The sequence below is a fragment of the Aythya ferina genome, assembly GCF_964211825.1.
Source record: "Aythya ferina genome assembly, chromosome: 5".
Taxonomy (NCBI): domain Eukaryota; kingdom Metazoa; phylum Chordata; class Aves; order Anseriformes; family Anatidae; genus Aythya; species Aythya ferina.
Genome location: NC_140301.1, coordinates 9,244,742 through 9,269,848, shown reverse-complemented (window position 1 = coordinate 9,269,848; position 25,107 = coordinate 9,244,742). Strand labels below are relative to the sequence as shown.

At 41.0% G+C, this 25,107-nt stretch overlaps 1 protein-coding gene across 2 annotated transcripts in view; it reads right to left on the bottom strand.

Moving 5' to 3' along the window:
• LGR4 (leucine rich repeat containing G protein-coupled receptor 4) overlaps positions 1-25,107 on the bottom strand; it is a 73,797-nt gene that overhangs the window by 9,317 nt on the left and 39,373 nt on the right. For both annotated transcript variants that reach the window (XM_084520757.1, XM_084520756.1), the window contains exons 3-13: positions 19,652-19,723; positions 18,122-18,193; positions 7,279-7,494; positions 6,681-6,752; positions 4,883-4,951; positions 4,216-4,287; positions 4,058-4,129; positions 3,287-3,355; positions 2,959-3,030; positions 1,774-1,839; positions 439-510 (exon numbers count right to left, since the gene is read on the bottom strand). In XM_084520757.1, the coding sequence (XP_084376883.1) occupies positions 439-510; positions 1,774-1,839; positions 2,959-3,030; positions 3,287-3,355; positions 4,058-4,129; positions 4,216-4,287; positions 4,883-4,951; positions 6,681-6,752; positions 7,279-7,494; positions 18,122-18,193; positions 19,652-19,723 (924 nt within the window). The remainder of the gene's footprint in view (positions 1-438; positions 511-1,773; positions 1,840-2,958; positions 3,031-3,286; positions 3,356-4,057; positions 4,130-4,215; positions 4,288-4,882; positions 4,952-6,680; positions 6,753-7,278; positions 7,495-18,121; positions 18,194-19,651; positions 19,724-25,107) is intronic.

Genomic DNA, 25,107 nt, shown 5'->3' with positions numbered 1-25,107 from the left:
GTCAAATTCTTTTTTGTTTGTTTGTTTGTTTGTTTTTTGTTGTTGTTTGTTTTTTTTTACTTATAATTGGAGTGTTTCTATACGATCTTCATACAGCTGATGTGAAGGTGTGAAGGTAGGGGTTAATTTTGTTTAGTGGTTTACTTCTCTTGAGGGAAACAGATAGAATGCTCCAATACAAAGCATATAATGCTGAACAGTAGATTAGCCAAGAAAAATCTCTTTAGATACGCATACAAAAGCAAAACAAAGAATAAAGAACGGGACTGAAACTGGCTGCTGCTCGTATTTCTTGCACATTGTTTGCTTCACCTTAGGATCCAGCATACCTGGCCACCGGACGTAAACCAGATTCGTAACACCAAGCCCTGCTATCATTTTAGGAAGGAATCAAAAACATTATATTGTTTTACTCTGTATGCAGCTGTGTACACTTACAGAATACGAAGGGAGGACAGTCCTTGAAAGGTATCTTCTGTGATTTCATGGATTTGATTATGCTGTAAGGAACTGCAAAGAAACACAACTTTGTTGGCAAACCGGGCTGACTTCAAACCATGGAATAGCTTGGTGGCTGCTACTAAGTAGGTTTAGCCTTACCAATGGCAAGATTTAGTTTCCCCTTGAAGGGGAACCATGTAGGTATCTGCTCTGCATTTCACATTAGCTATGTTAGTACAATTATGAAGCTCTTTTATTAACACCTTTGCCCAATCCCAATTCACATCTCTTAGTATTTAGAAGAGAACGTCAAGGGCGGGCTGTATTACTTCTAATTTACTTTATGAATTTTATTTTATTCATTACTTTATGAATTTTCAGGAGTCATAGAGATTTAATGCAATCCTACCTAATTCTGCAAGGAATCTTTAGGAGATTCAGGTGTGCTTTCTTTTTCTCAAAATACAGATTTTTGAAAGGAAAATGCAGATAAATGCTTCAAGAGCTAATGGCCAAATTAAATTATACTCCAATACATTTGCTCCCCATGTCCCTTCCAAACTCCCTTAAGCTCCCCTGTATATACAGTAACAGCATGTTCTAACAAACACCACATCAGTGGTGCCTTTGTTGGAGACTAACAGGCTTCCTGCACACACAACAAGCTCTGAAGATGCTTTGCTCGATGTTCTACAGAAAAAGCGTGTACAATAAGCCCGAAGATGTCAGTGTAACAGCAAAGATCTGTGAGAAGTCTATTATCTCCCATCTCATTAAAAGTCAAGAAGATTAGGAACAGAGAGGTTTAAGAAGTAGGAACATAAGCACATGGAAAAATTGCATAGGACCTAGAAATAAAACTTAGGAAGTTTTAAAGCAATGGAAAAACACAGATGGGTTTTGAGAACGGATGTGTCTTACAGGGACTACAAAAAAAAAAAAAAAAAAACAAGTATTTTATCCAAGCACAGGCTGATAGTTGAATGCAACTGAAGAAGAGTGGAAGAAATAAGAGGCATGAAAGAAAACACTTAAGTGCTCGTTCCATTTATGCATATAGTAATACTTTATGAAATGTAGGATTCGTGCATCCTTTTTTTTTTTTTTTTTTTTTTTTTTTGGTGATAAATGAACAATTAAACCTTAGCTGATTGAGGAAAACACAACTGGTTGAATTGTCTGTCCATCATGACAGGGTCATATTACTTCACTCTGGCCTTAATCTTCAAATTGTACTTATGCTCAAATATGAAGCAAAAACAACTCTGGAGAGCAGGACTCGATGTACTAGCTAAAGAAGTAATAAAATAACCAACATGTATTTCTACTTACATTTCTTCCAAGGAGTGGCAGCCCTTAAAACTTGGGAGGTCCTTTATATTGTTATAAGACAAGTCCCTTCAAAACAGAAAATGGGAGGAGGATACTTAGTTTAACTCTGTTCTACCTGAAACATCTCATTGCTAGCAACCAAGTGGATTGGCAGGGAAAATAACTTTTTAAAGAGGGAATTAAAAGCATCATCTGTGGAGACAGCTGCCCTGACTAGTCCTGTTGTGCACTTCAGCTATACGTGTTACATACATACATCAACAAGTAACAGAAATAAGGCTATTTTAAACTCTGTAAAACATTGATTTATTGCCTTACACTTCATTCTTGTAACCTTGTTAAAAGCTACTTTTCTATCTCCCCCATCAACTCTCTGAATTAGGTGAACAAAATTATCATTGACTTTCCTGAAATATTCAACACGTAATGTAAAGTGAGCAAGCATAGAAAAAACAATCAACTGAAAACTCTATTTGGCAAACATTAACAACTGAAATTAGTGTTCTGCAATTGAAATGTAAGGGAGAAATAGGCTATACCTCTGTAGTGGCTTCAACAGCTCATGTGATCCCTCCCAAACAACAGTTCTGATCCTATAGGCACTGCTTTTAGCTCTATGTCTGGATACACGCATACCCAAAAATCATACTGTACAAATTTCCTGAATTCTGAGAACTGTAATCTAAAAAGGTTTATTGATAAGCTGGCTTTTTAGGATGAACTGGATGGAGGGTATGTGATGCAGGAATTTGTTGCAAATTTTGATTTAGGGTACTGGTACCTCCCAGAATTTTCTGTGAAACTATGCAGCAAAAAAGGGAGACTAGAAACTTGCAAACAACCCTTCAAGTTCTGTTCAAAAGATAAGCAGGAATTTCAAAATAAATCATGCATCATCATCCTCCTTCATCCCAGTTTTTCTCCTGTAAAATGAAAGGTATTTTACTCTTCCATTTCTCACAAAGTGCTGTTGTTCCATTTTTTCGTGTGCATCCTTTGTAAACATGGCTTTGGCCCCCTAATGATTTCGTTTTCCAGTTTGTTCTTTTGCATTTATTTTCAGCACACCTTGCTTCTTCTGTTTTGCCTTTGCATTACTAGCTGAGCAAAACCTTTTCTTTAATTTAGCTCTACGTCAAAACATTTTGATCAAGATGAGAATAGGAGCACAATGTGTACACTTACAGAGTTCGTAGCATCTTTTGCTCTTGGCACAAATTAACAGGAATACTGTTTATCTTGGTCCCTGTTAGAGTTCTAGGAAAAAAAAAATATATATATATATATGTATAAAAATATTTGTATTGTTGATGATATAAAAAAACTAGCATACATAGGAATGGAAGATGGTGTCTTAGCTGTCAGGTGCTAGATTCACCAACAAAGACATTTAGTGAGAGGAAGAGAACATATGTCCAAGATGCTCTCCAGACCCACTAAATCGCATTTCAATCATTTCACATGGGACAAACCCAAGAAATCATTGGAAATTATTTCTGCAGAATATACTTACAGGCTCTCCAGATTAATGGTTCCTGTCAAATTAGGAAACCACTGCACCATACTGGCACCCCGAATGACCCTAAAAAAAATCCCCACAAAAATTAGCTGTAAATTATTATGCAAATGAACTGTGACATGCAGTCTTGCTATCAGGTATATATTTTCACTAAGCAGACATTCTAACATCCTTATTATTTCTGCTTTATTGAAATTTTACACATGAAGATATTCTTCTAAGTGCTTCTTACACTAACAATGTGTTTAATAAATTACTTCTGTTAGCAATTAACTGGAACTAATCACATTGGAAAGCATCATATCAAAACACATAGTAAAAGGGCCTAAACTCTCTGGTAGTTTGTAGCTCAAAGCTTGAACTCCATTTTGCTTACTCCTCACCCCCAGAACTGGTATTGTTTGAGAGCATGCACGCACTAACCTGCAAAATATTCTCACAATGTACACCCCTGTTCAAAAAACACCCAGGACATACTGGAGTTTGTTTAGGTAAGAACCTGAGCATTCGGCCTGAGGTTATGTCTTACGCAAGGTGATGAAGATTAAAAAAAAAAAAAAAAACACAACAATGTTGTAAAGCATATTTAGCAGAGCTTCTTATGAAACTGGATGTTCCCAACCAAAACAATGCTTGTTAAAGCTAACTGCTGAAAAAAATTACACATTAAGAGGTAGAGGCAGTTGGGAAATGCAGTTATTTTGAGCTCTTAGCCACAACATTTCATATCAAATTATTGTACTATTTAGTTGAGGTGATACTTACAGGGAATGCAAATCTGACAGATTCTGAAATGCCGAGTTTCCCACAAAAGACAAAGGATTATCATACAAATGTCTGGGAAATGAAAAACATGTTTCAATCACTGTTCTTACAGTCACAGTCTGCTACAGACTAAAAATAGAAGCATGAAAATTACTTACATCGTTCTTAGAAGGGGGTTTCCTGCAAATGCACCATCAGGAATTATGGAAATGTAGTTACTGTGAAATGCCCTAAAGATATTAGCAAAGAAAACCCACATTTAGAAATATACCGCCAGTAGATTCAACCAACAGTCATCTTCTTTGTGTGGATACACTACACCTATTCAACTCCTAATCCTGCCAAAAGTTGGGTTGTAGTTAAATTGGAGTATGTAGGAGCAAGTTTGAAGGCGTAATTTTTGTCTACTCCATTTCAGCTATACTGAAAATATTTCAGTAGGAAGAAAATATTCTGTGTAAAACATGACCTTATGCTTTCTCTCTTCTCTTCCCTTTTTAAGGAGGGAGCAAGGAAAACATGCACAATCAGTGAATATATAATTCTGCTATGGGAGGCCAAAACCAGCTCATGATTAAGATCTATGCTAATGGTACTCCTGAATAAATTCCTTGGTTATATAACTCCAAAATCATTTTCAATAGGTTCCCTCTGTAGCTGTTGATTATATTTTCCTTTAATTACAGCATCGCTTAGCATAACTTGATCTGATCTAGGCTGCTGCATAATCAGATGAGCATTCTTAAATCTGGGAATTTCTTTTCTCTTTTTATTTACAGAAAGGATAAAGAAAACAGTTTAAAAGGGATAATAGTTAATACTCACAACTCTTTTAGACTTGGGAGCGCTTTTATGGCTTCAGGGAACTCTACCATGTTGTTATAATTTAAATCCCTAGAAGAAACAAAGCCGAAAAGTTAGAAAATACTTATCATGGTTATGAACCAAAATCTTTTTTATTTTAGACAATTCAGTGAAAGTAAGAACTTTCAGAACATCTTTAACTAGACTACAGAATAACTTGATTTTAAACTTAGATTCAGTATTCTGATGTTTTACGTACTTTATAACCAGCTAATAACTTATGACATTTTTTTACAGCAAAGCTCAGTATTTTTCAGTACCTCATGGATTTCTCTTCAAATGAATTTACAGGACAATGAACTAAAATTTCAAAGAAACAATAACAAAAAAAAAAAATGTAGGCATACGATTACTCTTTATTAGCTTACTCTGACAACTTTTCTCTCTGATTTTACAAAATAAATAGCAAATAAGCCATTAGGCAATAGCAGACCTTGTAGCAAAACCAATTCTAAATATTAAAGAGAAGCATAGGTAAAGCCCATCACATCCCGCTGACTCAGTGCATGTCAATGATACAGGCATGGACAGTTGACCTGTCACCATTCTAGCATTCTAGTTATGTCAGGACCTGCTATACACTTCTGCAGAAAGGATTGCTTATGAGAAACAAAACCATTTTTAGAGTCTCACATCAGCTGCATGCATTTACATAGTACCTGGTTATTATTACTTAATTTAATAACTGAAGGCTCCAGGAGAATAACAAGGTAGTTGGAGTAAGCAACGTTCCTGGACTCCTCCAAACTCCTGATGTTAACAAAGGTTGTCAGTGGCTTTAGCATGTCCTTGCCCTCCTTCATTAATTTTAATTATTTAGCATTCTCTTAAGCATAACTAAAGGCACCGCTGAAGGAAACACTGCTTACTAGACATTCATTGAGCGAGCTGAAGGGAAACAGGGAGTGCAACTCAAGCAGCTGAAGGCCATTCCTCTCCTAGGAGGTTGAAAAGAGCCCAGACCCTGTCTTGACAGGCCGCTATAGAGAAGTGGTGCTCGGGTACGTATAAATTGTCAGCAAGGACAACAGACCCGAGGCAAGGGGAAAGTGGTGCGGGTGCACCTGCGTCTCCTATTTCTGTCACAAGGAATGCAACGCTCAATGTTTCAGATAAAGCAGTCTATCAGTTTAACATTTGCCAGTATTTGAAGTGAACTCATGTCAGTCTCGAGAGGCTGGGAACCCAGGAGCTGAGGATCAGTACAGGAGCTGCTAGGACACTTGAGATAGAGAGTTTCTTTGGCAGGCAGTGGTGCCCATCCGGTAAGAGAGGAGGAGCGATGGAGAAACAGCCCACTGGGGCCCTCTGAGAAACCTCCTATTGACACACAACAGTTTTGACAGCGTATTTTAAATATGCTTGATCCTACGGTAAATCTGAGAAACAAATATTTGTCCCTTATCACATACAGGGCCACTCAAACACTTCTGATATATCCAGCTGACTCAGTGGAGTGCTATGCAAAGATACACCAGCTAGATCAGGACCAAGAACGCTAGAGCCACATCATCCTGCACGACATTTCACCCAGGCTAATATTTACCCGCTTCTCAACATAGTTAATTAGTTTTGGTGGAGCACTGCACTGATATTAGCCTTCACTTCCGAAATCTGAGCTGGACGTTAAGTGTTAGAGGTATGTGTTGTGCTGCACACATGCCTTGTTTGCAAAGTCTTCACCATAAAGTAAGCTCAATTAAGCTGTGAATGAGACAAATGACACTGAACAAAGAATTACTTTAAGAAGCATACTTACAAGGTTTCAAGGTTGTCTAATCCATCAAAACAGTGTTTTCCTATAGTTTTTATTTTATTATTATGAAGATGTCTAAAAAAGAACAAAACAAGAATGGGGATGAGTGAATAATTTCACATAAATTAACAAATTAGTAGATTATTCTATGAAATCAAGACAGTTAAATGGTTTAGAAAAAACATTTCATGGGATGGGTAATGCAGCAAAACGTCTTACACTTCAAGACAGAAATATCTCATCCTCATACGGGAACAGAATAGATTGCCTGCAGTCAAAACAACCTATTTTAAACCTTTACTCACTATCCAGAAGTGCAATTAAACATGATTTAAACATATAAATCAAAATATGATATCAGGATATCCGGGAACCTCACTACCCATAGCACTTTTGACTTTCTGTGTAGGAGAAAGTCTTCAGCAAACCTTCAGCAGACTGTCGAGTATCCATGATAACAACTTGCACTGGTGGTATAGGCTGCGACTAGACAATTGAGCTAAAACACAGCCAAATACCATTTTCAGGCCATCCTAGATAAATCGAAGCTCTAAGCGGGGACAATCCAAGTGACCCGTGAAGCAAAGTAAGAAATACTCACAGAACAACAAGACTTGACAGGTTTGTAAATGCATAGTCAGGAATGTGCGTTATTTTGTTAAGGGCCAGCGTCAACGCCTGCAGAGAGGGGAGGTTGCTGAGCGGATGAATGGGGACTTCTGTCAGACTGTTGTCATCCAGCCAGAGGTGACGCAACTGCACCAGGCCCTCAAAACTGTCCTTTGGTACGGCTGTGATGTGGTTCGCATCTAAACGCCTAGATTGAAGCAGAAAGAGTTTGCACGGTAAAGCCACAAACTGCAAAGCAGTAAAAAGGCAGATTCAAGCCCTATTATTCCTCAACATTTTTTAAACACGTTGTACTGAAATATTTTAATACTGCTAAGTTTGAAAGTTTACTGAAGTGACGCGTGAACACTCTTTCAAGTCACGTGAAGAACCCATAAAAGAAAGCTTCATAAAAATGTCTTCCTGGACGTTTTTAATAAAACATTTTAACAAATTCATATGCTTACAATGAGCTTACCCAAGTCAATTGGTAACTACAGAAGTCTCCTCCCCACAAACCCTCCAGCTCCTGTAGGTACCTCACTGGAACAAGATGGTGAAAGGTGGCTTGATATCGTACCACAGATTGCAGAGAGTTACTCCTTTGAATGATTATCCCTGTACCTCCCTTGTCATAGCGCTGTACCCTGTTATACATATTGTCTCGGGGGACTGCTACACACCTTCAGTGACTAAAGGAAAGCAATTATCAAATGCAGTTCTTGAACAAAGTCAGTTATGAACCATGTTGGCAAATGAAACATTACACCATCAGCCAAAACAGAGAAATATCTTTCAGTTTGAGAGCTGATCCCTTCTGTCACGCTCCACAAAAAATGCAAACCAGAACACTAGCACGGCTAAGTGTTGGACATTATTGCCTTCACATTTTTTCCCTAAATTAACTCTGATTGCAAATATTAGTGGAAGCAACAGATGTAGAAAATGGCTTTGCTGCCTTTCAAAAAGAGCTGCAGCACATGTATGACAATTAGCCCCGTTACAACTACTCGCTCACGTATGCTCTTGTGTTTCACAGCTTCTTCAGGTTTCAAAGCATCAAAAAAACAACAACAAAAAGAACTCCACACCTCGAAGAACTCCACACTCCTTCACCTTGGAGGGCAAAGGCAGGTCCTCAGCCTGGGCTCCAGCTGTGAGCCCTCACGATAGAGGTGCAGGTGCTACTCACAGCCCCACCACAAATCCTCATCCACGCAGTACTCTGCGCTCCCTGTCCGATGCCTGGCTTTGGCAGTGACAACAGAAACTCTTATGCAAAAATACATGTGCTTTTCCCTCGTGCAACATGCTCTGAATCAACTCGCTTTTTCATCTTCTTATTTCAGCAGTGTGGTGACTTGGATAGCATCACTGGCAGCCACAGCAGGCAGAAGGTACAGACAGGGCCTGGTTTGGGTTTGCCCGGGCCTGGTTTGGGTTTGCCCATGCTTTGCTACATAACCAGCTGTGTCAGGGACAAAAATGGAAAAACATCCAGAATAAAAGCTTACATTTGGGTGTACACGGACAGAAGCCCCACAAATGGGCAGCTGCGAGGGATGACTCAGGAAGAAGCAGAAAACATTAATAAAGCACTATTCTTACTAAGTGGAGGAGATGAAAGGCAAGCAATGATAACCCACAAGATGGAAAAAGAAAACAAAACAAAAAAAAAGATAACAAAAATAATTATAAAAAAAAACAGAAAGAAAACTAACAAATTGAGTCTGCGTAGGGCTAAGAGTGGCTGGCATTCTGTCTTCTACAGGTCAACACAGAGCTGAAACCTGGTGACTTCACTGCAAACGTGGAAGAAAACACCTTGCATAACTACCTTGAGACGACTGGCGTACCAGTTGTGTTATGTATGCTGCTGTCTGGGGAGACAAAACTCGTATGCACTCCATTAACGCTGATGCTTATTATGATACAAACCAGCACAGCACGGGTTGGGAGTTATATTAAGCACGCACTGCGTTTCTGAAGCCATGATCAGACATGCTCTTGAAAATCTAGCCGGATCAGTTTAAGAAGTCATTGCCTGCAGCCATTCATCCTGGCCCTCTCGGCAGGCGCAGAATGGCCCAGGTGACTGCTCCACGTTTGTTCCTGTGCACGGTCACCACGGCTCCAGTAATCATGAGGGGGCTTCTGGGCTCTCTCCTCTTTCACCGTGTACCAGAGCAGATGAAGAGCAGCCAGCCCAGCTCACTGTACTCTACTGGGAAGGCAGAAAGGGCCAAGAGAAGGGGAGGTGTTTCTGCACATTGCTCCACCTGCAGTCAGCTGGAAACATCTCATTTCAGCCTAGCTTACAGCACTGCGCATACCTGTGAGGATACATTTTATTGCATCTAAATCCACCTTGAACAATTAAGATGTTAAAGTTTTGGGTTTACCAAAGTGGTCAGCATTAGCCTAATTATTTTCTCTCCAAAATGTAAAATACATGGTGAATTCAAAGAAAGAAGAAAAGCTTGATCATACAGTCTTAAGAAATCTCCACATAATATCCATAAGGCATTAATGCCCTTCGTCTACTACTGTGAAAGAGGGTCTTGCTGTTGTGCTGTACACGGTTTGAATATTCCCAGTTATTTGGAGAAACATGTCAGCACCTCAATTTCCATATAATAACAAGTCAAGAAATGCAAAAAAATTAAGCAACAAATACACTGATATAAGCAGGAATTTACAAAACTGCAGCCAAAGGGCCCTTTCCTAAGACGAGGGAGGTGCCATTAACTCTAAAGCTATATATCAAAGAGCTAACTCCTATGGTTCATATATTGGCATCCCCTTATCAGTTGCCCCATGGTCTGACAGGTGTGTACACAATTCTGTTTGAATGCTTTTAGCGTGCTTCAAGACTGGAACATTTCAGAGAAATTAAATGTCTGGTGATAATTAAAAAAAAAGGGGGGGGGGGAGCAGGTAGAGAAAAAAAGCCTGGGGCTCTGCTGCAGAAAAAAAAAAATAGAAATTACCTGTCTTTCTTCTCCCTCCTGAATTCACACACCTCCATGAAGATCAAAAGAGTTATTTTCCAGTGGAATAAATATATCCGAGTCTTCTCTTCAACTGATTTTTCTATTATTATTTTTGTAAGAGAAGCAACACACCCCGAGAGGCAGGCGGCGCTTAGTCCCTGTCACTACCTGTCTCCGCCTATGCTTGTACTTCCACTGTGCTCCTTACTAAATTCCACTTATCCAAGAAGATTTGGGCAAAAACACACAAAACAACCACACAAGCAGACAACAACAACAAAACCCAGAGAAATCCCAGGCCTGGGTCTGTCCCTCCGGCCGCCCACCAGAGGCGGGTGGCAGAAGGATGGACACACAGGGCCAGGGAGGTCACCGAGGTGCTCCCCTGGTCAGGACCTTGGCCCTGCTCTTAGCCCCATCCAGACCCCACGTAACTCCACATCGGGGTCGTACACTGATGGCTCTCCACAGCCCTTCATTCTCTAATTTTCATCTTCTGCCCCAAGCAGTAAAACCGAGGGGGGAGAGGCAAAACAGGCACCGTTCCCATGGAGCAGGAGAGCGGGTGGAAGACAGAAAGGGCATTTTTCTTGCTCTCTGTGGCTTCTTGGCATAGTCTAACCAAGAGCAATGTCTGAACCGAGCTGGAAGTAATTACTGATGCCAAATCATAAAGCCCTAGTTAAGCAGGCAGACGGGACAGCATGCTGTGATGGGTTGTGTCCCCCCATACGTAGCAGCTGCCCGCTCTGCGAGTCTGAAGAGCACTGTGCCGGCCCCAGCTCCTCCCAAAAGCCATCGGACATCTCAACAAAATAGCTGAAAATGGAAGTTTTGCATAGCGCTTTTGTTGAGCTGCATTTACAGCTTTAAAGGGAAAACCTGGGATTCATAAAGGTAACAGGACCAAGTATAACATCAAAAGAATAAATTGGTATTACTAGGGGTACACAAAACATAATTTATTGGAGCTCGATTTCTGTTATTAGTTCTCAGACCTTGAGATTTATTTTTAATTCAGCCATTTTTGTCGCATTCACAGTTTGTGTTCCTTCATTCCTCTTGGTGTACACCTGATATGCCACAGTTATTCTAACTTTCCCCCCAGTAAAATTCAAGCTTATCTATGTTAATTCCACTGAGGAAATCACAGCTGTGATGCTTCTGTATTACATGGCATGCACACAACGGTGTACTTCATGAAACAATTGGAAAGCAAAACCAGAATATTTGACAGCTTCCATAAAATCGTACAATTCAGCACCTCACCTTTTCTTTCCGATGGGATGAGAGTATTCACTGGCACTAATAGCTAACAAAGTACAAGAACTCTTCTTTGCTGTTTAGACTGACCTTTAACAAAGTCTGTCCTTTTCCATTGTTTTTAAGGACGTTCTATGGTCTTGAAATCAGCTTGCAGCATATACTTGAATTCCTTCATCTTTCAAAAGCTGCTCCAGTTCCAGCTGCCCTATAAGCACTGACTTGTGAGAGGCCTTCAAATTTTAGTCTCTACGTTCAGAGTTGACCTTCTGAGCCGTCATCTTCATTTTTATTCCCTGTCGGGTTTGTGTCCTCACACAAATTCCAACAAGTGCACAAGAAGAAAGAGCAGGAGCACGACAAAAGCCTATACATTCAGCATGCCTATACATCTCACGCGAGTTTTTAACATATTGTTAGAACAGGTAAAGAACAAAGCAAATGAAATATCTACAAACAATTAACTTCACATTAAGGAAACCGTAAAACTAATAAGAACTCCTACCTTAATTCAAATGAACACGAGTTCCAAAGTCTAACTAACACCTAAGCGAGTGTGTGTACGTGAATTATACGAGCACACGTAACATTACCATTCTGAGTCCAGTATCTATATCTTAAATTTTCTTAAAAACTCTGTGCTGAAAGCCTCAGGCCAGGCCTGCCAGGTGCATGCTGGTGTGTGCAGAGATCAGACAGTTTGGGGGCAGATAGCTGGGAGGCACAATGGCATGCCATCCAGCTTTCTGAATATGTTACAGTGGAAGAGAGACGCCTCCTACATGCAGTCTTAGCAATACTTGTTAGAAATGTACTTGCACTGCATCTCGTGACCCCTCATGCCTTTTATCGATATTTGCCTGGGAAGAGGAGACTGTCAGATTTATTTCTGGTGTCTGTCACAGCCTCGCCGTTTGCCACACTAGCGCTCACCTGCAACCACACGCAGCAGTCTGGGTTTCAGTGATGGAGAAATTGTAACAGCCTTGTACTAATAGCAAGAGTTGAACATTCACGTTAATAAAAGGAAAATCACTCCTGACTCTTGTGTAAAACCACTTCTGCTCAATGGCAATCATTAAAGAACTTTGCTCTTTAAAGTGCTCCTTCAAAAACCACAAAGAAATCACTCAAATAACACTGGAGTTGATTTTTAGGTTTTGAAGTTGAGTACTGATAAGCCTAATACATCGGAAACTCTGCTACAATGTAAGGCAGTAAACCTGCCGTGTTAACAGAGGTACTTTAACATACTTAGTTCGTTTGCTCACTGTATCAAACAGCTGCTCTCTGCACCTTGCGTATTGTGAACATCAGTACAAGGATTTGCTCTATTTGAAGACAAATTTACAGCAGCTCTCAGAAACAAATGCTACATGCCAAAGGTATTTCAATCACCAGTATTGATTTGCCAGCACGTATAGTTCTCCCACTGAAATGCTTCACATGGTACCGATCAGAGATTGCACCGAGTTTGCTGCCAATTACCCATAGAAGATTCAGCTGATCTTTACCTATATGCTGTGTAAAGGAGAAGAAAAACAACTGATAAGCAGAAGAGTGATAACTTCCACCACTCCAGGTAAGTTTCTGATGTGTTCTGTTTCTAAATCATTCATTGATTGTTACTTAACCATTAGCAGTGCCTTAAAAAAGCCTGGACAGTGAAAAAATACGATACAAAATGCCCAGAGGTTCCTGAGGTTCACAAAAAATACCCATGCCTTACATACAAGAAAATCAGAGGAGCTCCCAAAAGGTGCACAGAGCATAGAAAAATGTTTTGTTTTTGTCCTACAGCAAGTATGCGAAGTTTCCAAAGGAGTATATTTTAACTTCTGCATATTAAAAGATCTTTCAGCACAAGCAAACATGCTGAGGAGAGCTCTTGAAGTTCCCTCACTCAAAAAAAAAAAAAAAAAAAAAAAAAAGCAAGGGAGAAAAGCACATTCAGCACGTTTGTTTTTAATCTGCAAAAACAATGCAAAGTGTGTGCAGATTTCTCCCTTTCCCATTCTGGTGTTGGGAGTTCAACTCTTCAGCTGACAACAGACACACCTGAAGGCTGGTTCCTTTTATCACTTTAGTAACAACAAAGAAGGAAAATGAAAAACTGCCAGAGAAAACCCATTCAAAGTCGATTCATTCAAAAAAAAATATCTGCAACTGTTGAAGGAGCATGCATCATCTGAGACAGGATGCTAGCTAACTTCATCTAGTTATTGATGTTAATCAACATCTTCTACAGTCTCCCACTGAAGATTATCCTTACAGATATCCCTGGTCCTTCAAAATTTGGTAATCCAGTAACACAAAATTATCAACAGCCTTTTTTTCTTTTTTTTTTTTTCAGAAATAAGCTGAACCTTGCATTTTATTTTTAATATAAAGCAGGATTTGTGTGGTCTTCTCCAAATTCACGGATCTTCCCTTCTGACACCTATCAACGTGCTTTGGTTTGTATGTGTTACATTACTAAAAATCGTTGTCACCATTGCGAACTACCACTTGAAGCTGTGTGTTTTAATTACGGTACTAGCAGAATGTTTCTAGAAGTGATTTGTGGGTTTTGCTGTTGTTTGTTGTCTATACAGGAAGATAAGGGATCCTTCCATGAGAGCCAGACAGCCACAGACGGACTAGATGCTAGAGATGCGAGGTTACAGCAGCCATGTGCTACAGCGCATTTAAAACGTGGTCAAAATACACCTCCATCCTCTGTTCCCACCCTCTTACTGTACACCTTCACCCTGCGAAGCAAGGTGCCACTCTCATTTCCTTCCGTCCTGCAGCAGGACCCCAGCCTTCAGCTCTCAGCTCCTCCCCGGCAGGGCCACGGCACTCGGAGCTGGCTGGGTACCACGGATGCTCACGGCTGTCCCGGCGCACGCGGACGCGGACCTGCAGCTCGGGTGAACGCCCACACACGGAGCAAGGCAGGAGCTACCGCAGCCGAGTGCGGCACTGGCACCATCCCAGCACCACCGTTTGGGAATCTGGAACAGCAGCGAGGCTGCGGTGCTTTGAACCGGTCCTGGAGAGTGCTCCAACATTCCCCGCGCGCGGGCGTGTGCGCACATGTGCAGGGCCAACAGCTCCGCGCTTCCCCGGCTGCGATTACAAGACGTGGTCTCTGACGGGTTGGTGGCCATTGACGAGCTTTCAGAAATGACTCACGGGTTTGATGGCAAGTACCTGACAACAGCAGCAGCAATCCGTTTTCTGAGTTCAGATGGGATACAGTTCCTTTTTTCCAAAGCACCTGATTTTTTTCCTTGCCTTTTTTTTTTTTTTTTTAAATGCAATAATTTCAGTATTCATCACACTCAGGTTTGTACAAGAAAATCCTGTGTTATGACAAAAAAATCAGTTTATCTGTGTTTCTGGGGGTGAATTAGAGGAATCGTGGAAATTGCTGTAGCTTAAGGAACCATTTCTGGGTTAAATCCCAGGATAAGCAGTATTACCAAAAAAAAGTTATGACAGTCCAATACACACCTTACACTAAAGCACTGAAACAAGTGACCCTCTGAAGTTATTTCCCAGTCCTTTCAGTATCTGCACACACCATCACAGCGGCACACCACCTTGCTGCCCCTCTCCGTGTGACCCTCGGACTGCTGATAAATCTCTCCAACACCATTCCCAGACTTAAACAGTGCAGGATGCCACGTCGTTACCTTGTAGTAACAAAAATACACCGTCAGTGCTTGGCAGTATTGCTTCCGCGTGTAGCTCCTTACTCGTCAGCTTTCTCTGCTCCCCAAAGCTGCAGGCACAAGCAGCTGGCGGCTCCCATCCCAGCAGCGCAGTCCCACGGTCCCAGTTTCTGCCCACAGGTATCGCTGCATCGCGCAATGTAAGAGCTTATCTTGCCAGATAAGCTATTCTGAGGTGCTAAGAAGTGAGTTTCCACTCACCAGAACTCTTCCTTTCGGTAAAATTTCACTTTCATAAATAATAACTCTTTTCTAACTCTCTTTAGGAGGCCAGAGCTGGGAAAATATCCAATATAAACAGAAAATAAAGAGCTGTCATTTAGTACTCTGAACCACACTGGCTACTCTCCAGCTATAGTATAAACACTAGGAATCATGAAGCTCCTGTAACCATCTCATTTATTTCAACCCAGGTATGTTTACTGGGCTCATTAATGCACACAATGTGGCAAGTGCCTTCCTACGCAGCCGGGACTTGGAGCACACTGAGACTGAAACGAGACGGGGTTCTCTGGGAGCTGCAAACCAAGCTCAGATTATCAATACACTCTGAAGTTTCATGAACAGGCAAATTGTGTCTTCACCAAGAAAAAATCCCCCTAAAGCCACCTTTAGAGCAAACTGGGCAACTGCCAAAAGACAGTCAGTTAAGCGATGTTTAAACTTGCAGTTTTTGGATGGAGATTATATATAAAAGAGGTAGAAGCACATATTCTGCAACAAGTTATTTGTTTTAGAAGGTCAGAGCAGCTCAGGAGCTTTAAATCCATTTTTGACACATTCTTTCCAAAAGTTTTTGTTTGTCTGTTTGCTTTTGTTTGTTTTTTTTTGTTTGTTTTTTTTTTGTTTGTTTGTTTGTTTTTGTTTTGTTTTTTTTTTACTAAATAAAGCAGCATGCTGGCATTCAGGTTTCCATGCTCACCCAAAATTTGGAGGACCAGTCCAATATTCTTTTGCCAGAAGGTGCTGTCTACATTAGCAGGGGATCTGCCTAACTATTTTGCAATTTTTACAAGTGATAGAAGAAATTGAAAGTTTTCCTCAAACACGACAATGACAGAAATGCATTCTGGTGAAGTATACTGAGCACACAGGAAAAGTGCTTCACATTTCCCACTATGCTTTTCTCAAAAGAGGAGAAAACTCTTGGACTTTCTGGCACTGATAGTCAGTGACTTCCAGACTGGATTGTTCCACTGTATTTCTCACAGTAATTCTTGAAAACACAATCTGGTTTTCCTCAGAAAAAGAAACAAACAAACATCTAGCTACTTATTAATCCTATTTCCTCCTTTTGGACCTTCCTAAAATTGATAGTTTATCATTTGTCAACAAACACCGAAGCTCCCAGAACAGCAAACATCACCACACTTGGAATTGTGGCTTCATGTTTCACTATCAATGACACCGTATCACATGATTATATCATTTCTATTATTTGGTATTGCATAATCGGTGATTTAAAAAAAAATAAAAATTCTGCTTTTTTGAACAACTTGTTTCTAATCATATCCAAGTATAATAATTTCAGAAGAGAGAGAGAAATGATGGCTTTATTATTTTCCTCTTAACTTTGACCTTTTTCTCTTGCCCATAAAATTACCAAACCAACAACTGGAGATTAAATATTTTGAACTTCAAATACAGAACAAACGTTACTGCAAATAAGCAGAGACAAAAGCATATTCATCGAAAATTAAATGGATTATTTTTAGAAAACAAGTATTTACTGAAGCAGCAGTTTCTTCTTTGGCACCTCAGAAGCGCTGGAAGCAAGGAGGGAGGCATTTTGCTTCTTTAGAAATCTTACTACAGGGTTATTCATACCATGTCATCTGGAGGGGTTACATTACGATGCACAACCTCTGCACCAAGCAGACTGCAACCCTAAGATGAGCAGCAGCAGCCCCCATGGCATGCATTACGCATTGTCCCGCTCCTGCTCCGCCATGGGATAACCTGCAGCCAGTCTCACAGTGCCCTGTGCAGCTTCTTGGGGTTTCTCGAGATGGAAAAGGCGGGAATACAGGAGCAACCATGAGAACGTGGTGGCCACGATCCAAGCTCAGGGAATGCAGAAAGCACCTTTGCAAGAGTTGCACAACTACTCCGTAATCTGATGCAACACAAAGAAACAGGATCTTCGCCAGAAACCTGAGTTTTGGCACAGAGGGAACAGATAATCTGCCCTCTCTCTGTAGGTAAGCAGAAAGGAGGAAAAATTTTGAAACCCTTCCCCCCTCCGCCTCCTCATCAGTGATAAGTATCTACCACCTAGAGAGCTGTAGCTAGCTATTAAGGTCTGATTAAAATGCTTTATAAAACATAATAAGCCATGAGATAGCATAAGCACATACGAAATACCTTATGAGCAACTAGCAATAATGGCTGAGGCGTTTGTAACTGTCTATGTGATTTCAACACCTTCCAGTAAAACCAATACTATGCATGTCTCAAGCAATGCTCCTTCCCAGAAACCCCTTTTCCTCCTCCAGATACAAAAGACTCGGGCATGATTCATTTTTGCACAACGTTTTAAAATTGCTTAAACACCTTAGGACATGCATAAGAATGATAAATACTTAACTGCACCACCTCTACATTTATACAGCAATCATGTACCCGGGTTTGGGTTTTGAAAGAGTTTGGGTCCGGATCACCCCAAGGACAATGAATACAATACCTTGTGAACTTGGAAATCTTTGCCTTGGCTGAAACAGCAATATCAGAAAGTCCGGGTACGTTATTACATAAACGATTATACCTCAGGAGTTTACAGAATGAAGCAAATTTGTACAACGTGACCAAAAGTGGAACTTGAAGAACAATGCAAGAAGAAAAGCAAAGTAAGAAAACTTACAAGGACTGTAAACCACTTAATCCTCTGATGGCCTCATTAGGTACGGTCTTCAGCTGATTGTTCTGTAGGGTTCTGTAAAAATTTCCAGTGTGTTAGTGTAGTGGACTTTGACAATCATCTTTATACAAACAGCAGAGCCCATGGCTCATGGTGCACATAAAAGCACGTGCGATTATCAAGACAACATACCAAAAGACAACGATGAAACAAGAAAATGGTCTACTTGAGCTGCATTTGCAACTCGTTAATGGTACTAAATTGCAGAGAAGAAGCTTCTAACATAATACACTGAAATTTCCAAGAACTCACTGAAGAGGCCAAACAGTTTAATGCTAGTACAAATTTGCTAAAATGAATGACATTTCATTATTTTCTTGCGAAATCATCCTATACATGCTACAAAATACACAAACCTCTAATTTTTCTTAAAGCCGCATCAATACACAATGCGTTAGCGATCTAATTTACAAAGTTTATTCACAACAAAGCACCTCTGGGCACAACATTAAAAAGATACAGAACAAAACTAGAGCCAAGCGGACTTAAAGTTATGCTGTAGTTTTAGAATTTCTTTTATGGACACCATAGCACGGCATGATGAGTACTTTCATATGAAGAGAATTTAAATAATTAAGATTCTCACACATTATGTAATATTATTAGGTTTTGGTGCATATTAGGGTAACTGTAATTGGACATGTAAGGTTGCCTGTTAATTAATATCTAAACACCAATTTTTTCAGGAACTGCGAGAATTTCAGGCTTCTCCAGAGTTGAGTATCCCAACGGAGATACCTCCAAGGGCCTTCATATTGTGCGTTCAATTCACAAAACATCTTTGCAGATCAGCAGTTCCCTAATCTGCATCCTGCTTATGCTGTCTGTTTACGCTACTTTCTTTAAAACCTCAAAGTCCTTTGTCATTAGGTTATTTAAATACCTGTTTAATTAACTATCTGTTACCCTACCAGCAATTGGAAATATTTACATCTGCATAAATGCTACAATTTCTGGGTAGAGGTTTCTAAAACCCCAAAGAGCATAAAGCTCTTTTTATCCTTAGCTATGGAAAAGTAGTTGAACTTTTTTTTACAACAGTAAGTCATTTTCATCTAAAGCAGCATGAAACTCTCAGAATGACTCCTATCTCCGGTAGGGTACGGTGCAAAGTTCAACCGGTATCATAAATCTCTGTAAGCACTAGCACTACCTGATGCAATAAGATGTGGGGGTGGAGAACAACAAAAACCCTTATATGCCCTTTTTAGGATTTTTCCTTCTTAGGATTCCTCTGCTACAAGCTATACATCTGGAAAAAAAAAATCAGTGTTCTAACTGGATGTAGTAATTTCTGTTTAGGCTTTATATAAAGTGTAGGAGCTCTGTAAATTTTTTTTTGTGGGGATGGGGACGGGACACAATATAGAAAGGCAGGAAAAGAAATCTCAAGGCAGCCCATCAGTAAATAGGCTGACTATGCAATAAGAAAGCATACAGCTAGCTATGAAGCTCTAAAACCCGATTACTTACAGAACTTTGAGTTCTTTCAACCCAGACAAGGCCTTCGGATGGATAAAAGAAAGGTCATTGCCAGCCAGTCGCCTGGAAAAAAATTGTAATAATAATTTTAGTCATAAAATACAGTTCTTCTACAATCATCTAACAAGACAAATCACCAACACAAGAAATCTTGCACACAACGAGGTATTTTGCATCCACTTATGCTATATTTATGATCTCCCAAGTTTGTATCAGTTGCTTCAGTCATTATACGCTTCTCACAACCGGGATACACTCAGCCTCATGGATAAACATGCTAGAAAAAAAAAAAAAAAAGCACTACAGAACAATAAAGAATCTCTTTATGGTACTAGGTTTGAGAAAAGTTCATTTCCCACTATCAGTGCAATTCCTCAGGCTTTCAGCATTGCTTCAGTGAAACACATGCTCTGATATACATGTGGTTTTAATCTATGCAGCAGTTTCTGAAGAAATTGCAGTGAAGTAAAAATAGCTAGATGCTAAGGAGAGGGAGGGAAAAGTTTGTACTGGAGTCTCAAATGTGAACGGTACTCCCAGGCAGGCCGTACATCTACAGCGTTGACAGCTGACAGAAAGCCTGCCAACATCACCAAGACAATTGTCTTGGTCATCTTTCACTTTGTTGTCAGCTCTTTGGATATTTCTTTCAGAAAGAAAACTGCTTTGGGAAGCGAGGAAGAAGGAAGGGAACAGCATCCTCGGCAGTAATCCCACTGCCTCCAATCAAGGCTGCTTTCAGCCTTGGACTGCGGGATGCTAACACAACCCAACTGGGAAAATAACCAGGAGACAGGCAGCAATCCATACAGGAGGCACCGCAGAAGACAAAGCAGGAACATCAGCCCCAACAGCTGCTTTCCAGCAGCTCCTCCCATCCCCCTTTCCGTTTTTTGACGACCTTTTTGCCCGCATCCCGACCAGCAGACCCCGTGTGGTCCAACCTTTGCTGAGCAGCGGATAGCTGTGACACGAGGTGTATGTTTTAGGGGTAAGGACAATGCAGAACACCTGGTGATCAGTAGCTGCCAAAAGGTGCCATCACTTCAGGCCAAGTCTTTGCTTTTGGACTTGGTTTCATATCCAAGCTAAGCAAAATCCGTGTTGGAAGAGGCTGTGTAATGAAATCATCTGGTGGGATACCACGTACAACGCAGCGTTCAGAGCTGAGAAGCAGGATGGGTGCTTCAAAGGGCATCACGACACGCCACTGCTACCAGGAACTGAGGTGTGACCGCCACACTAGGAGAAAATATCATTTCTACCAGGAAAATAAGGAAATCAAGTAGCATCATCTGAAGTATCAGCTTAACAAAACTACGCGATTACATTTTATCTTGCTCTCTAACTACATAGCAGCGATCACCCAGAGCGTTTGATCCCGATCGCAATCTGCTCATAGCAGAATTAATGGCTTAATCAAATGCTGCCTAATAGAGAGCATTACAGCTATGTTTATCAAACCCATTCGTCAAAGGCAGACAATTTCATTTGTGAGCAAAGGGAGAAGAGGATTGCTCACGGTGAACAGGATGGTAGCTGAAGATCCTACTCTCTTTTAGAGAACTTGCTTTTAGTTTCCAGCATTCCTATGCACACCCCAATCGCCATAGCTTTAGCTCCAACATCATCACAAGCATGCTTAAAGCTCATCACCTGCTGTTTACAAATCATCATAATAATTAAAAAAATAGAGAGCTGACTGCTGGGAAAAGCTTGTGTGGCTTGTATATAACTGGGCAGCCCTGAACCAGAAGAAAAGGAGAACCAACACACACTTATTCTTGAAATGCCCCGTCTGCAAAGATCCTCGGGAGTTGTGATATGATTTTCCAAATACTTTGAATTTTTAATAGGAATGAAAAATTCCACATGGCAACTAAATATCTGCCTCCCCAAATTCATGTTGTTGCCAGTAGGTACCCCAAATCAATTTTTTTACACCTCAAAGGAGGGGTGGGGAGAAAAATGTTCCAGGATTCATGGCTTTTGTTTTAACATTTTCCTGAGAAGGTCACTGTAAACTAAAAGAAATAGATTAAACATGCTGGGTCTCTACACCAGTAATTTTGGCAGCGATCTGCAGAACACATGTTTGTTTTAAAAAGCATTCGAAACATCAAAATAGAAATCCTGAAATCAAGAGAAATTTAACTGAGGCTTCAGCACTGACTTATTTTGGCACTGAAACAACAGTGGATGCTGATTACCTAACACGCGCTTCAAAACGCAGCAGTCCTGATGAATGTTTGTCAAGCAGCTCTGGTTCCAGCTCTGCTGAGGTTTCCAGTTAAATGGGTTGGTGTGTGACATATCAGGCATCTGCTGTAATTTCTTTCTCCCAGAGAGGCTCAGGATTATGATTTGTTTTAGAAAGCTAAACTAAAGCCAGTTGAACAACCTTCCCCCAGCCTCACCAAGTGTCACTCACCGAGTGTCCCTAACACAATTTACAGAGCACTGGAAACAAAATACAACCGAGCCAAAGCAAGGCTTGCGTGACTTCAAATAGCAAGACTCAGCCTACCTCAAGGCAACTCCTGTTTATTCAGCCTTTTGCAACCAACCAGCAGAAAAAAAAAACTGCAATCCAATACATTTCCGTTTCTCCTCCATCTGGCAGCCTTCCAGGAAACAGGATACAACTAGCCAAGTGTGCAAAGGCTTTACTAATCAGTTTGCCAAATATACATTTATCATTCGTGTCCTAGCCTTGGGGAGCGGAGCTGCTCGTTAGGAGGCTGGAGCTGCAGCTCTCCATGAGGCAAGGACGAATGTGTTGGACGCCGCCCTCAGCACGCAGCAGCTGGGTGGGTGGAGGGATTTCTCTTTGCATGATCAGCTTCATTTTAAGGGGAGAAAAGAGCAAATAATGGCACGTAACGTAGCGCGTATACAGCACGTGCATTGAAATGTCACTGAAATAGCACGGTTGGGTTTTCCACGTACCCCCTTACAGCATGTCTGAAAAATAGACACACTCAGAGCTTAAAGTATAATTTTTTTATATATTCAGACACACATCGAAATAAAGCACCTCTGTTTCTCTCTCACAAAAACATGGGGTAAGCAGGCTGAGGAAGATCCCAGCATTACCAAGGCTCAGAAGCCCAGCAAGACAGAAGCAAGCGGAACCTCTTCCCAGCAGCCTGCCCGGTCTGCTCGGGCCCAGTCCTGGACACTTCCTCACCACGGTGGGACACCTCCGAGCTGCTCCGAGGTGACACCTGAAGGCAGCCCCACATCTACGCTGTCAGGAACTGAGAACCCATCCTGTTCTTCCTTTTGAATGCAAGCAGACTGAGAGAGTGAGGCTGGAAGTCGGCCGGCCTGACTACAGACTAAGTCACATCAACGTTAGAGAGATGTTTCTCCAAAAGGCCTAGGACTATAAAATAGGTCTGCCTACAGAGACAGACACTAAAAATGTAATTTAATAGACTACTGTTGGGATAAAATTCTTGCCATTTTGGACACAACCAAAAGGACAAAACTGATTTCAGTGTATTTGCATAACAGAGTAAGTAGGACATATGGAGGGCAAAATCCCTCTGCTATCCTGTCATTACTGGTAGGAGACCAATACACTCTAATCATTATTTTAAGTGGCACAGTAAATGATCTCCAGATGTAGAGGACACCTTGTTGTTACTACAGAAATCGGGATACAATCTGGCTGGGGAATAGTCTTCCACGGTATCTCGTTCCCAGAGTACACAGCAAGCATCACTTCTTGCAATCAAACTGTTCTGAAGGCAGCAAAGACTTTTTTTTTCCCTCTGTTTTGGGAAATTAAGAGTTCTGCAATGAACTCTGGCAACCCTGCTGCATGGTAACTGAGCCAAGTCAATCACTCATGTCACTCCAGAATCAGGGAGGATGTCCCACGGATGCATCTTTGGCCACGACAATTAAAACCACCACACTCATCATGACAGGATGCAACACAAACATCTTGGAAACCTCTCTGTTTGTCTTTCATCCCAGATGGTGCTGAACCTGAGTTACTTGAGCAAAGAATACGACTCCTCCTGTCCTTCTGAAAACCTCTCTATCTCATACACACACACAGGGAGAGAGAGAGGTTTTGCCTTTTTTTTTTTTAAAATTTAGTTCAGGTTGTTGTTTGTTTTTTTTCCACCTTTGTGTGCTCCTAACTACCTGGCAGTCTTTGTCTGCCATAATAATACATAGGCTACTTTTTCCATGCATCAACTGTAATCTGGCTTTCTCAACTGAAAATTCCTATGTTGACAAGCTTTACATGTCATAAGAAATCACAAGCTTTATTATTTTTCTTAGCTGCTTTCTAGTGAGACCCAAGACTCCTGTTCAAGGTCCAGTCAACCTTTCCAACCGTCTGCCACTGGTTCTCTGCCCGCTCCCTGTCTCCTTTTAATTCTCCATCTTGTAGCTACATCCTTTCATCCTACAGGAAAACATTTGGTTGCTTCCCCACTCACACTTTGGCAATTTCTTTACATTTTTGCTGTCTTCCACCGGACTATTCTGTCATCCTTATATAAGTGCCTGTACCCCTGCCATCAGTTTTTTCAGGGTTCTTTGTGCTTCACTCACAAATTTGAATTTTGCTTCAAGTTCTCCCGCTACAGGAGTAACCTCTGAAAATGTCTTACAGATACACCTAATGGAGAATACGGATTAAATTCTCAGACCTAGGAAAAGAGTTTCATGTTTCACTTATTCCTGCAAAGTAGCCACTTTGGAACAGAATTCAGTTTTTTCTTAAGTGCAAAGAATCGATAAAATGTATGATTATCTGCTTTTTTAAAGCCACACAGAAAAGGCAGAGGATGACGATTTTACACCCACCTTCTAACTTCAACAAGCGAAAAGCGCTGGAGATCCATAGTTACATGCTGCAATTTATTCCTAACGGCTTGAGTTTTACAAAAGAGGTACAGACATTTGTAGGAAAATATCAAAGGCTCCCTGCTTCTCCCGTGCAGCAATCCCCTGAGAGGGCACACGCCTGTGCAGACAGCTCCTGCCTGTCCTTGGCAGCTGCAGAAGGGGGCATGCCTTTAAGTGGAAGCAGTATTGCTGGACTAAACTTCACTCTGCCTATCTGTGAGAAGCAAACGGCCCCTTTGGGACTTCTGTCAGCTGCAGCCTGCTGCACTGCTGTGAAGCAAATCAATAACCTACAGATTACTCCAATTCTTCCGTGCCAGTTTAGCATAACTTAATGGATACTTTATTCTGCTTCTGGTAATGGAAAATGCATTCGTCCTCATCTCCTTTTCTTGCACTGGTTTCTTTATTCTACAGCCTCAGCCGTTACTTATAGAACTCTGATTACATATGCCAAGACTCATCAGGAACCAAAAAAGGAGGTCTACAACTACAACCAGCACTGAAACTGCACCCGCTCCATCAGGCTGAGTAGGCACTTCCCATCCTGAGACTTGTTCACGTCTCCAGTT